The sequence below is a fragment of the Labrus bergylta genome, chromosome 1 (assembly GCF_963930695.1).
Source record: "Labrus bergylta chromosome 1, fLabBer1.1, whole genome shotgun sequence".
NCBI classification, from domain to species: Eukaryota; Metazoa; Chordata; class Actinopteri; order Labriformes; family Labridae; genus Labrus; species Labrus bergylta.
Window position 1 is genome coordinate 16,108,587 of NC_089195.1, and position 14,606 is coordinate 16,123,192.

Consider the following 14,606-nt stretch of genomic DNA (forward strand, 5'->3'; position numbering starts at 1 on the left):
TACAGTGCTATTAGAGAAAGACTTAATGATTAATGTTGTCCTGATTTGGTCTTATTTAGTTTTATATTTCAGCGTTTAGGTTTCCATGTTTTAATTTCTCCTGTTTATCCTAGTGTTGCTTGTTTCCCTTGTGTTTTTGTCCTAATGTTTCATAGTTTAGTCTTTAGTGTTTCGTGTGTTATTTTGTAACTTTGTACCCTAGTGTTTCTTTATTTTCGAGTGTGTTTTTGTTGCTTTCTTGAGTTCTCTGTGTATCTTAGTGTTTCTTGATTTATGTTGTAGTTCTAGTCTCCAGTGTTTCTTGTCTCGTGTTTATTTCTGCCTCTGTGTTTCCCAGTGTGATTGGCCTGATTGTCTTCACCTGTGTCTGATTACCCTATGTCTATTTAGTCTCTGTGTTTCTTCCTCTCTGTGTCAGTTCATTGTTGTTTGTATGTCAGTTGTCAGAAGATGTCTGTTTTCCTTGTGGCTAGTTTTCTACTTTAGTAAGTTGTGTGTTTGCCTTTTTTTTTTTGAGTAAATATATTTTTGTTAGATGTGCATCTGGGTCCTCCTCTTAGTTTTTCTCAAACCTTGACAGAATGAACTGACCAAACAATAGACCCAGCAGATTTTTGTTTTGAGTCCTGAGTCGCCCTGGACAGGGACTCGTCTGGCCTTTTCCCCTGGTACCTGAGGAGGGAGGAGAACGGGTCAACGGGGCTCACCGTGATGTCTGGAGTCCATATCCTCAAGCTCACTGCCCACTCCTGTGTCTCTGTGGTAGGCCATGCCAACTCCAGTTTCCTCGTTGGAGGTCCTGCCCAGTTCTGTGTCTTCGTCAGAGGCCCTGGCCACTCCTGCTCCCTCGTCAGAGGTGACTCCTGTGCTCTCGTCGGAGGTCCTGCTGACTCCTGCGCCCTCGTCAGAGGTCCTGCTGACTCCTGTGCTCTCGTCCGAGGTCCTGCTGACTCCTGCGCCCTTGTCGAAGGTCCTGCTTTTGGCTCCTGCACCCTCGTTTGAGGCCCTGACGACTCCTGCACTCTTGTTTGAGGTCCTGGCGACTCCTGCTACCTCGTCGGAGGTTCTGGTGACTCCATTGCCCTCGTCAGAGATCCTGCGTCCTCGTCAGAGATCCTGCTGACTCTGCCCATTCCTGTGTCCTCGTTGGAGGCTACAACGAAACCTCCTGGCCTCCCCCTGAACTAGTCTGCTCGTTCGGTCGGCCTCCTGGCCGTCCACCAGAGCTGTTCCCTGTGTTTGGTCCACCTGAACTTTCCGGGCTATGTGCCCTGCCTCCAGGCCATCTGCCTGATGGTCTGTATGTCAGTTATCAGTGTCAGATGTCTGTTTTCCTCGTGCTCTAGTGTTACTTGTGGTTTCCTCGTGGCTAGTTTTCTACTTTAAAAAATTGTGTGTTTGCCTTTGGCCTATTTGTTTAAATAAATATTTTTTGTTAGATCTGCATCTGGGTCCTCCCCTTAATTTTTCTCAAACCTTGACAAATGTGTCATTATTAAATACTCTGCAAAAACTGAAAGCTCAGCAAGTTTATTTGTCAAAGTTTAAAGGTCCCATATTATGCTTTTTCTGGTTTTATACGCCCTTTAGTGTGTTTTCCAAGTGTCCTGTGCATGTAAAAATTCAAAGTCTGCGGAAACATGGCTTTTCCTACCTCCTCCTGTTAGCTGTAGCATTAACTGCACGTAACGCTCGGTTCCAGCGCCCCTAGAAATAAATTTGTCAGTGTGAGATCACTGATCTAAGTCCATTGGCTTGTTGTGGCAATCCCTGCAGCTCATGTTGAAATTTCCGAGACGCGTCCTGAGCAACTGACCAATAACGACAGAGTGGATCGGCAGACTTGGCCCACGTGGGGGCTCAGCAGAGCGTAGCTGACGGACTCGGAGTGTAGCGGGAGCAAGGAGGTGCAGTACATGAAAACAGACCCTTTTTTTCGGCTATTGTGAACGTATAAAAGTAGGGCCAACAACACGAATTATTCTCATTTTGAGTTCAAAATATCTTTGACACTAAATAAAAAACCACACTTGCCTAACAAGTCCAGATAAACATCTTATGTTGAGATATATATTACAAGTTAAAAATTAAGACCTGCATTTGGTTTAAAAAAAAAATTCAAATGCAGCAAGTGACATTGAAGTTTCAAGATGTGAGATGAATATTTTTTTGGGACGTTTTTAATGATTCACACTTTCAGTTTTTGCAATTGTTGTTCACTGTTCGCGGGGAACAGTTAAGTGTCAACCAGACATCATCATGCGTTATATTTATGTCAAAAACCCAGAGATTGATAAACTAAAACTGTGAGCGTATTTTATTATTACCTGTATTTCCACTGCGGCACTAAGCTTACACGTCTTTGTGTAATCGACAGAGCTCCATTAGCCCTGCAGCGAGCTCTAGGCAACCCTGACAGAACCCCTTCTCGCGTGATGTTGTTAAAGTGACCAATCATAAATGGGCCATTTTCATCCAAGGTCTCCGACCCCCAATGTGTCTAATATCAGTTTGATTCGAGTGAGCAGTTTTCAACTTCGAGAGCAGAGCTGCTCCACATGAGTGTATTTTTCCTTAAATGTGCGGGTGCCATTCTTTGTCCCGCCCCCCTGATGTGTTTCATGCTTGCAGTTGCTGGAAAAGCTCTCGGGTTGGTGAATGTGAGCGCAAAACGTATAATTTACAAATGGTAGTAAATTTGTGCATTAGCGAAATAACAGAATTTGCTTGTGATTTCAAAAGCTTGTGTTTACAGTTTATTATTTAAGGAAATCTAGCGCCATAGTGTTGGGCCTGAACACTTTAACTTAGTGCAAACTATTTTTGGTGAACGAGAGCTAAGCTTTAGTTCACTCTGGAGACAAAGAACAACCGCTCACGTTCAGAGGTGCGAAGAGTCGCCGAGCTCTTCATGTCAATGTCTGATATCGAGCACCAGGCACATGTCCAACAAGCTCACATGCATACGTAGAGTTAAAGTAGAAGCCTGATCTGTTTCTTCCAATGATGACACTAACCGCTTTTTCAAACAGTGTTTGTATTCTGATTTTTTGTTGGAAACATTTATTGATTTCATGAAGTTACTTTGGAAAACTTGTTAGCTTTTTCTTGGGTCCCTGCAAAACATTTTAAACTAAGTTAGTCATAAATCAAAAGGCTGTAGGTTGGGTATGTTTAACTAGTTCATTTTAATCTCTGTGAACTGAACTTTGAGCGAGCTCTTACAAAGGGTGATCTTTCACAACACTGATTATCACAGCAATAATGAAATTAGCTTTCATGCCTTTAAAACATGTTTAAATCTGCACGTGAGGAGTGAGAGGTGTGGTGGCACATTTACTGGCATTTAGCGTTTTCAGCACTGTATTATGAGAGGAAGGCGAAAGGTTCAAGGACATATTGGCTTATGGACAAGTTGGAAAAATACAGGAAAATGGTTGGCAGGAACAACCAACGATTATGGGGCTACTTTTATGATATGAAAAAAAATAATGTTTTAAACGATGGGAATCAAAGCAGTTGAGTCTCACATGAAATCCAGGAATTATTTTTCTTTGTTGGAGTTTTCAACTGGTCTTAAAAAGTGTTCAATTTCATTTTTTTAATTGTGAAGCAGCTCTGTTATTGTAAATCACTGACCCATGAGTCAGGTCACACCAATCAATCAATCTTTTTGGATAGCGCCAATTCATAACAAATGTAATCTCGAGACACTTTACAAAAACAGCATGTAGTCTTTGTTATATTATATTAGTAGTAACATTATCATATTATTAATTACAAACATGAGTGAGGACCCGTGAGTGTAGAGGATTCATTAGCGGGTAGGAGTAGGGTGACTACAATGTTGGGGTTAGTTTTAGTTATTTTTTAGTTATTTTAGGTACCTTTTTATGCTTTTATTTTCCTTTTACGCTAACCGGCTGGGATATATAATCCCTCTAGCTCGTAGAGCTACGACAGTGGATAGAGTCGGAAATCAGGGAGACAGAAAGTGGGGAATGACATGCGGGAAAGGAGCCACAGGTCGGATTTGAACCTTGGTTGCCGCTTGGAGGACCACAGCCTCCATTCACGGGCGCGCGCACCAATCACTGCCTGCGCCACTGCGCCAACAGTGCCCCCTTTAGAAATTATATTGTCAGTAATTCAAGGGGCAATATTATTCAATGAGATGAGCTAATAATCTTCATCTTTCATTGTATAAAACATCCCTCAAACAATTATCGAGAGTCATCTCATGGGATAAATATGTTACTTAAATTATTATCCATGTCATTAAGTGTGTACAACAAAAGACTTAGAAACTCTTTGATTACAAAGTCATAAATAGGAACCGTAACCATCTCTATAAGAAAATGGAAATTATTTATTGTTGGCAATGTTTTTGCTTGTTTCTATTTTTTTACCCCTTGTTTTTTGCTATTTTATACTTAATCCGTAATAGCTCACAGAAGTGCAATACCTGACTGGACATTTCTACATATGTCTACATATTCTCTGATAAAATATTTTCTCTTAATTTCTTAATTGTATTGTATTATGGTACTGGATTGATGTCCTCAGTCCACAGATTTTCCATGGGTGTTAAGGTCCCTACGTATGAACACACACTCATTATAGATCCTGTTCTATAAACACACCTACTTATAACTTGTTTAGCTTTTTCATATTTACTCAATAATTTCCTGAGTAATAATTTCCATTACATTGTCTACAACAATTGCCAATAATATAACAAATCATAGTTTAGATAATATAAAAAGTTACCCCTCCACCTTTTTTTATTTATTTTATTTGCATAATACAAGTCATATCTATGTGAGCTTCATCCATATCTCCAACCTTTAATTATGTTTCTGTTACTGTATTATAGGAGTCACATATTATGCTAAGAACACTTAACCTTGTTTTTCTAACACTAACATGTGTTTCTAGTTCGTCTACAAACCCCCCAGTAATGAGAAAAGTCCATCTTCTCGATCTTTTGCCTGCTCGACTTTTCAGAAAATGTGTGCTCAAACAGGTTGTTTGGAGATTTTCCTTTCATGACATGTATTTAACATTAAATGATTTGATGACACATTGAAGACTTTATACTTTTTCTTTTACCTTGTTGTTCTTCACCTTTACCTGGAAAGGTTTCAATGAAAGAATGTCATTGATGTAAAATACTTCAGCTACATTAATAATACTCACAGACGGACACGAGAGTAAAACTCAGAGTGCGTTAAAATAAATCAGTCTGGTCTTTAATCATTAAAAATAGATCTCATTAACATTATGTGTGAACTGCGCTGAAAACAAGAGCTCTGTAGATTCATTTACTTCATAAAGTGATGAACACTGATTCATTTCTTCTTCCTCTCGTCTGTCTGTAGGAATGTGAGTGTAAGGCATGTCTGGAATGCCGCCGTCCCTCACAGGAAGCTCATGACCGTCCCCTTCTTGCCGACCTGGTGAGGCTGCAGAGCGTGGAACACAATCACGATCCTGTCAATCAAAACAGAGCTGTCAATCATTCCGCTTTGTACAGATTCTTTGTGCTATATTATGTCGAAGAACTGTAGCGACTGAACGTCCCCTCAGCGATTAATGAAGTATTCATTCACAGCTGTCAATCATTCACAGTGTGCATCCATTCAAAGATTACAGAAACAAAGACTGTTCAGGGTTCAAGTTCAGAGCTCTTAGTTTGAGATATGATTCATCACAGATAACCGACCAATCAGAGAGCAGCACTGAGTCTGTGCCGTTAGTGTGTTAATGCATTTATTAGTTTAACTTAGAGAGGCATTGTGAGTGTGAAGATTACGGTTGTCACAAAACCAGATTTTAAAACTTTGATTAGATTCTTGTAATAATCAAAATAAAAACCATAATAATACCTGTTTGTTACCATGGCAACAAAAATAAAAGTCCTAGACACCTATTATTGGGTTGGCTACAAACTGTCTAAACTGAATAAATATATTGGTAACATTTTGGTATCAAGTAAGGTAAGGGGAAAGAGGAGGAGGATAAGAAAAGAGGTTAGGAAGTGGAAGAGGAGGAAGAAATCTACAGAAAGCTGAGGAGGAGAAGAGGACAGAGGAGGAAAAGAAAAAAGAAGGCAGAGAAGGAGGAGGTTGAGAAATAGATGAAAAGGAGGAAGTATAGAAGAAGAAGGATGTATTTGTGTTGTGAATGATAAACGATGCATGTAAGATCTTTTAGTTTTGTTAAATCCTCCCCTCATATGTGGGCGGAGCCCGATAGATTAAATGTCAAAACAGAAGTATTAGCTGTTTTTAAATATACTTTCTAATATTTATCCCTCATTTTCTCTCAGATTTAGTGGACTCTTAATGAGACTGTAAACTTCAATATCATAAGTTTGTTTCTATTAATCAAAGACACATTTCCGGAGGCTTTAAGGCTGCAGAGTTAGAAGTAGAGTGTAGCGGCGACCTGCTGACAGCTCACCTGTCCTCGGTCAGGCCGAGTTCTCTGGTCAGGAACGCAAAGATCTTGGCGCTGTGCTCCTTGTTCTTGTCAGCTGTGTCAGTCACACCGATCGCAGACACCGACAGCATCACACACGGAGAGGAGGAGCCGGAGATCAGCATGGGACAGCCGGGCTGCACGACCACGTTCATCCTCTAAAACACAACCAAACCCAGTGAGCAGCTGTTTTTAGACAAATATATAAATATAGATAGAATCATAAAAAATGACATTAACTCTGACATTGTCCAGATATGATGAGGGATCTTTATTATAGACTTTCTCAGAATGAAAATAACAAACTTCAGCAAAGCGTTTAAATGTGTGCAGGAGTTTGTAATTTTAAATAGATGAATTCCTCGTCTACACGCCTACTTTTATTTTAGTCATTTACTGAGCAAAGTATCTCAAATATCTGCTGCTTTCAGCTTGTTAAACATCTGGATTCCTGCTCTTGTTAATATGTAACATTTTGAAGCAACAAAGCATGGTATCTGTGATTTGATAACAATAATAACAATTAAAAAAAAAAAACATTTGGTTAATCTTTTTTATCATGGTTTTAACAATATCCTTATCTCTGGTAATACATTTTACTCATTACAAACTTACACATGATCATTTCTGCAGTGTATTCCAAGAGATAAGACAAAAACAAAGTAATGTAAAAAAATGTATATAAGCTTGAAAAATTGCTTCTGCTTCACTTTCAGCCAATCAGAGACCAGAGTTCGTGGGGCAGCAGGGAAAGGACCAATCAGCATGCAGAGATTGAAACAATCAGTCAGAGTGATTTGAGTCTGTTTCTAATAGAATATTTCATGAATATAAATCTCTCCCGCTGCAAATAGGACTAAAAAAAACAGCTATGACATTGAACCGCGCAGGCGCAGCGCAGATGTACTTACGTCATCAGGTTTCCCCAAAGCGGCGGCGGCGCACGCGCTGAATTTCTTAACGAAATCCTCCGAGAACGAGCCCGCAAGTAAGTTCGTCCGCAGCTCAAGGAAAGGCATGTTAACGGGAGGACAGGACACCGTAAGTAGACTACCGACCGGAGACACTCTGTGCGTACCAACAGGAGAGAGGAACGGGGGAACGGGACAACGAGAGACGACTACCGGTTCTGACTGTCAAAATAAGAGCGGAGCGTTAGACTAAGGCTTCTGGCACACAGACTGTTCGGATATAAATGTAAAAAAAATGTAATACAAAAAATCAAAGAGACCCTTTTTGTTGCTATAGAAACTGAATTTGTTGGTATTAGTAATTTAATTCGTTAAGCATTCGTAAATGCTAGAACAGTTATTTTTGTAAGTAGTAAATTGTCTATCCACTAAAAACCTGGAGTAATAATTTTCAATTAATTATTGCAAAATTGCATACAATATGAATCTGATATTTTGTGCTGTTTAATTAAAAATAAAATAAATGTGTGCAGAAGGTGGTGTTTGATTTGTTTTCTGTTCCAAGCATATTTTTTTTGCACAAACCCAAATTCTGTAGAAAAAGAACCACACTGTCCAAAGCAAACATATACGACGGAGGATTAGGGCCATGTGAATTATTTTTATTTATTTTTTTTAATTTCGAGAATAAACTCGTAAATTTACGAGAATAAACTCGTAAATTTACGAGAATAAAGAGAAATAAAGACTTAAGTCTCATACATTTATGAACTTTAATCTCGAAATTTAAAAAAAATGTATATATATATATTTTTTTAATGCTCTGTTTATTTTCTCTCTATGCTTTATAAACTTTAGCTTGGTTATTATCATAGACTGTAAATATTACTGGTTATTATAGACTTTAGTTTTAGCTTTTTTTTAAACTTAGATTTACTATATTTGACACTTTGATAATGTTAAGCTACATTTTTGGATGTGCATATTTATATCTTTATGTCTGGAAGAGCTTATTCCCTGGATATTTATTCTTCTGTTGCTTTATTTACTTTCATAACCTGCTGCTGTAAAACCGCAAGTTTCCAGTTCTGGATAAATAAAGGCGCCTCCAACTATATATCTATGTATCTCACTTTTTTATTCTGAAGGCAGAACCGGATGTGTGCACAGCTCGGCCTCAGTAGGTTCAGTCTATGGTCCGGACTTTGTGTGTTTTAAGCTGCAGCGCCTCCTGTTGGTTCACTTCAGTCATTACATGATGTTTGAAAACACATTTTAATATGAAGGGTAGTTTGACGCTAAAACGTGACGTCAGAGAGATAAAGAAAACACATGAGAAAACACCATGTGCATTATTTTTACAGTCTATGGTGCAGACAGACCGTGCTCCCTGTAACAGTGAAGGATGATACTATTGTGCTTGTTGATAAGAGGCCCACAGCCGCTTACTCACACCTTCACCTTAAATAATACTTAGGCTGGAAATCTGTGCTTCTCAGTAAAACCTCAAAAAGTAAACAGAAAACCAGAGGACTCTTCCAAAGAGACATTGTAGCAATAACTTCTGCAACTCCACTTTGGAATAGTGTTGTAGATAATGATCATTGGGGCAAAGTCTGGTCCCAATAAATACCTTCTTACCGCAGATTCACAGATTTTACCCAGCTAACTCATTTCTTCAGAGACATAAATAGGACATCAAATCAAACTGCTTTTTCTGTCAAGGGCGTGTCCTTAGCGTGGGGAGGGGTGGCATTGCCCCCCCTTGAATTCTGATTGGCCACCCCAAAATCAGAGACAATGATAAGCTATTGGCTTTGTCAGAGACTTGACTTACCCTGCATTTGTGTGGGGTCGGACACATCGGAAAAATTATTTTCCGAGGTGAAAAATGCAAATTCTTCCTCAAATATAACTTGTATACACACTGTTTTTTTGTTTTTTTTGCTGTCATTAGAACATTCAAACTATCCAAACTGAAAGCACATGAACACACTGAAGTCTGGAGAACGACTTCCTAACTGTGAAACTAGGAGGATGAGTGCATGAGCGCAGCATTATCCTAATCAACTATTCTGGCTTCTTGCAGCAGGCTGCTAGTAGTTCTCAATGTAGCACATTTTATTTCATCAGTCCTTTAAATTGTAGAACAACACTATTCTCATTTAAGACATTAGATAGGTGTATACACTGTAAGAGACGAATGAGTCCAGCAAAAACTGCTAGCACACGGTCTAACTCTCAAATAGGGAACAGAGCCTATGTAAGAGTTGCCAACAGCTTACGTAGAGGCATAAAGCCTTCTCATTAAATTATTTTTTTCATATCAGGGAACTGTCGGATACTTTGCAGAACAAGCCGTTTAACACACTCTGCAAACTTATCCTTTACCTCATGAGCTGAAGCTTTGCCCATGTTCCTCCATCTCGGCAATGTTTTGTTGTTTATTTGTTTTTATTATTGTACTATTTATAGAATTACTCATATTGTCTGTATATATTGTTTGTAGTGAGGTACAGTACATGTATGTGCTTCATCTGTACTCCGGTGTCCAATCACAAATAAAAAGGCAGACTGAGCATGCTCATTAACCCTTTATTAAAGTTCATCACTGTACATTAACAAAAACATTTCACACACGTCACAGTCATCAAAGAGAAGGGACCAATCACAGCCTGAGGTACAGTGTTCTTACATATTCAGTCTACATCATGTTTACACTCGGTTTTATTATTGAAATATAAGATGTATTATTAATAATAATGCATCTTTTAAGTTATATCATTATTAAAAACATGTCCGTCCAGATGTCCATTCTTCAAACCAGTGATGACACACCTGCAGAAACACACAAACAACATTTTTTATTTTTATTCTGATTACCCTCCTCCTGTTAGAACACATTTTAAATCATATTTTTAATGATAATGTTCAGACAGTCATGGCTGACAGACTGGATGTGCCTTCGTCTCTCTAAAAACTCCTCAATAAAGTTTATAAATATTCAGACCGTAACATGTTTGGTAATCTTCTTGTTTGTGTTCTGGTCTTCACTCTCATGGTGTGTTAAGAAGTGAAGCTGCAAGTAACTTACGAGTTAGACACTGAATGTAGTCAGTGAAGTACATGAAGTTTACATAAAGAACTTATTAGAACTTATTTTCTTCTTTGAAAGCCTGTTTGTTGTCATCACTTTTTTCTTTCTGTCCACTGCTTTGCATTATTGTGCATGATGACATAAGCACAGTATTGATCTTTATTATGTAATTAAAGTGGTTATCGTGGGAAAAAAATGTGTTTATAGTGCAATAAAAATATTTCTTCAAGGGCCCGACCGATATGAGATTTTTGGGGCTGATACAGATATCAATATGGGGGAGAAAAAAGATCAGATACCGATATATCGGCCGGAATCTTTCTTAGAGCTATCTTTGATTTGCAGAGACGGATGGATTTAGATAAACTCATTTATTGTGTTGATCCCTCAAATGCAGTTATTAAACACTTGTCGTACAGATATACAGTATGACGTAGACAAGAGGGTCACTCATCTGGAAAGTAGCATATACGTGCATCACCGCTTGACATTGTGATATTGAGTTGTTGTTATCCATATGGCACATTCTGCTGGTGACCGCCAGAAAAAGAACTGATAGTGTAATACAATGACACACAAATGAAATGCTGTATGACTGGAAGATAAATCTAGTAATGTGACTATCTGGGATAAAAATTGCAGAGACCGATAGTTAATGGATAGGCTAATATGTCTCCAATGTCTCCTTCTGCCCACTAGATGGTGCCAAGACATTTTTTAAAACTAAGATGGAGATGTTTTACTCTTACTTCAATGAATGATGGATCTGCATGACTCTGTTCTAGTTATCAGAGTATCAGAGTCTCCTTATGTTTATATCCGGCTGAGATGTATACTATAAATTAACAGCAGGTTTTTATTACACATTAAAGTGATTCAAAGTGAGATTCACTGACTGAAAACTTGTGTCATTTTGTTCCTTTAGTGACATAACCTGCTGTTGGAAAAAGGTTAAATCAATTGCGATTGATTTCATCAGAGTTGTAAACATTTAAAACATTTAAAACTGCATTATTATGATATAGTGACTGAAGTATTCTGATGTTTTGGTCAGGACTGTGGAGGTAATCTATAATTAAGTGAAGCAGCATCACTATCAGCAGACTGTGGCAGGTGTAGTTTGATAATTTGACTGTAATCGTGTTTTAACAGTGCAGTATAAATCCTGTTTGATAAATCCACCCCATCCTCCTGCTGCTGTGATCTGTCACCCTGTCTTTCACACTCACCGTGGGAGAACTTGCACTGTTTAAGCGCCTCGCTGAATCCCTCACAAAGACTCAGGTCGCTCTGGTTGGTGGCGCAATCGAGGAACTGTTTGACCTCAAAGTGACAGGGGCCTTGCTGGGCCTGGGGGGGCCGGGGGGGCTCCTGCAGAGGAAACACAGCTGCTGTGACTCTCAGTGTGTATCAAATGTTCCCACTGAGCCACTATCAGAGAGGTCAAGGATGCAGATAAAAACTGAATGTCCAGGACTAAATATGTTTCTGTTTCCCGCAGCATGAAACTCCTGAACAGTGTTTTCTGACAGAAAGTTAAAGCAGTAAAAATATTCTAAATATAGCATATACTTTAACTGATACAAATATACAAAAACAGACTATAAACCAAACCTCGCCTACAGAGCTTCACTGCTCAGCTTGTGCTAAAGTTTCTCCATACAGGAGTCAGGCTGCTGTTATTCACTGCAGCTATTCAGGCTGTTAAAATACCAGAGTTATAAAAGTTGATATGATTCTAGTAAAACTCAAACGATATCAACACCTGTTTGTTACTAGGCAACAAAAATCCCATCCAACAAAAGTCCTAGACACCTAATATGGTATGTTTTTAATTATCAGGCCAACTCCTGCACAAAAATGTTGCCAACGTTTTGGTACTATAGATCCTCTTCCCTCTTCATCCTCCTTCCTGCTTCCAATTTATCTTTACCTCCTCCTCCAAACCCACCTCTTCCTCGATCTTTTATTTTTTCCTTCTCCTCCTAATTCTCTTTCACTCCTTCTTGTCCTCCTTCTCCCTCCTCCTATTTCTCTCTCTTTCTCCTCCTCCTTCTCGTCAACCTTCTCCATGCTTCCTCCCTCTAACCTTCCTTCTCCTCTTTCTCACCAACTTCTTCCCTGCCTTCTCCTTCTCCTAAACTTCCTCCCTGACTCCATCTTCTCCTCTTTCTCCGGCTCCCTCTCTCACCTGATATGCAGGTTTGGCTGGCTCTGGGGTGCTGCTGCTGCTGCTGCTCCCCCCACTGAATGCTCCGGTGAGTGCGCTGCCGACCACGTGACCCACAGCTGAGCCAACCGCCACCCCCGCCGCTGTAGTCGCCATCTGAGCCATGAGCCCGGGGCCCTGGGATGGGGACGGGGCTGGGGCCAGAGCGGCCGGTGGAGGGTGAGCGGGTGCCGGAGCGTAGGACGGGGGCGGGCTACACGAGGAGAAAAAAAGTGAATTGATGTATTTATTAGAGAGGCTAAAAGGGTCACTACACTAAAACAGATTACACATGCTTACTTTTATCAGTTATCTAATATTCTCTGCTTTTTTTATCCTTCATATTATTTTCAGTAAATCTTTATGTTTATGTTTTTTAAATGTATTCTGTGAACACTTGACTTTACTCTGACACTACCAGAGATTAAGACAGTAAGACAATTAACTTTGAGGCAGGGAGCAGCTCAAATTCAGAAAAGTAAGCTTTTAAATTCCTCCTCAAACTAAAATAATAATTGAATAGATTTTTGAATCTTTTATATGATTCTATTTAAAATCAGACGATATCAATATACCTGTTTCATACCACACCAACTAAAAAAAAATCCTAGACACACAATATTGGGTAATTTCTTGTTATTCACCATCAAAAGCTACGGCAAACTCCTGCACACTGTCGGAATTGCACAAAAAATTGAATTAGAATAGTTTTTGGTAAAAGTTTTTGTTATACTGCAGTAGTATTGTCTGCCATTGTTGATAGATTCATCCCTCTCTTCTTCACACCTGTCTTATGGAACATATATAGCTCTATAAACGCGTTGGTACTTTCTGATACTATTGATCATTAAAATAAAATACATTGTTTTGTGTTTTTCTAAATGTTGACCACCTTTGCAGTGCTGTCTCTGCATTATGGTCTCTTATTGTAGTTAATAAATCACGTTGAGTGAGCTGAACCAAACCTCATTCAGCTTCTGTCTGATTTAACTCATGTTGGAATAAGCTCCACCTGATCAGGGCTTTGCCGGTCTGGACTGTCTGGACTCTGGTGACCTTGACAGGATCTGACGTCATTTCAGACCTTACATGCTGTCTGATGACGCAACAAGCGTGTAAATAAGTTATGTGTGTTTTGGCAGATGTTACGTTTCTGAGGTTATATAGCCTGTGGCTGACTGTAGACATAATACTTTAGCTTTAATGACATTATTGTTTAGTTTAGACTGAATAAATGCCAAGTCCTGCCCTTCAAATATATACAGGAGCCCCACACGCGCACTCTCTCCCACAAACACACATGCACACTCACAGAATAGTAAAGGTGAATATAAAGTGTGTAGCCTACCTGGCCGGAGCTGCGGACCTGCTGCGGCTTCCTCTGGCCATCACTGACCGCACACAATGATCTGCTTGTGGGAGAAGAACCGAAGAGTGTGTCGGTGTGCTTCTGATCCTCTGTTCAGGTCAGCGTTGATTGACCGCAGCAGATCTCACATGTGAGAACGACCTTACACACAAATATCGCGAGACTTCACGTGTTTTACTTAAAGAAGCTTCCCGAAACTTCTAAATACTTTTTTTCCCACTCTATTTAAGTTGAATAAGGGTGACATGACGTTACAAACATTATTATGACATGTATGTATGTATATACGTGAATAAAAAAGAAAGGACGATTTAATACATGAAAAAATATGGAAATACAAAGAAATAAATACCATAGAGTGTAAATATTAAGGTCCCTTTCTTACCTTTCCAACCTGTGATGATGGTCTGGGTACTGTTGTGCTATATATAGAGATGAATTTGGGATTTATTGGGAGTTATGTTTGAGGAAACTTATGTATAATAACAAGATTGAACAGAAAAGGGTCTAGAGCTAAACTTATAGCTCTGCAAATGT

The 14,606-nt window shown here is 39.2% G+C and overlaps 2 protein-coding genes and 1 long non-coding RNA gene across 3 annotated transcripts; 1 reads left to right on the forward strand and 2 right to left on the reverse strand.

The window, feature by feature from the left end:
- Positions 1 to 5,226: 5,226 nt before the first annotated feature.
- On the reverse strand, positions 5,227 to 7,611 carry ddt (D-dopachrome tautomerase). The gene is made up of 3 exons (XM_020656845.3): positions 7,395 to 7,611; positions 6,466 to 6,641; positions 5,227 to 5,493 (listed from the first exon to the last, which is right to left on the reverse strand). The coding sequence occupies exons 1-3, from the start codon at positions 7,500 to 7,502 to the stop codon at positions 5,421 to 5,423; spliced, it is 357 nt and encodes a 118-aa protein (XP_020512501.2). The 5' UTR covers positions 7,503 to 7,611; the 3' UTR covers positions 5,227 to 5,420.
- On the forward strand, positions 6,522 to 7,929 carry LOC114921655 (uncharacterized). Its single transcript, XR_003809960.2, has 2 exons — positions 6,522 to 6,661; positions 7,200 to 7,929. It is a non-coding gene; the product is annotated as an uncharacterized lncRNA (long non-coding RNA).
- Positions 7,930 to 9,969: 2,040 nt separating this feature from the next.
- On the reverse strand, positions 9,970 to 14,209 carry chchd10 (coiled-coil-helix-coiled-coil-helix domain containing 10). Its single transcript, XM_020656846.3, has 4 exons — positions 14,049 to 14,209; positions 12,683 to 12,914; positions 11,721 to 11,862; positions 9,970 to 10,232 (listed from the first exon to the last, which is right to left on the reverse strand). The coding sequence occupies exons 1-4, from the start codon at positions 14,087 to 14,089 to the stop codon at positions 10,213 to 10,215; spliced, it is 435 nt and encodes a 144-aa protein (XP_020512502.1). The 5' UTR covers positions 14,090 to 14,209; the 3' UTR covers positions 9,970 to 10,212.
- Between the last annotated feature and the right edge of the window lie 397 nt (positions 14,210 to 14,606).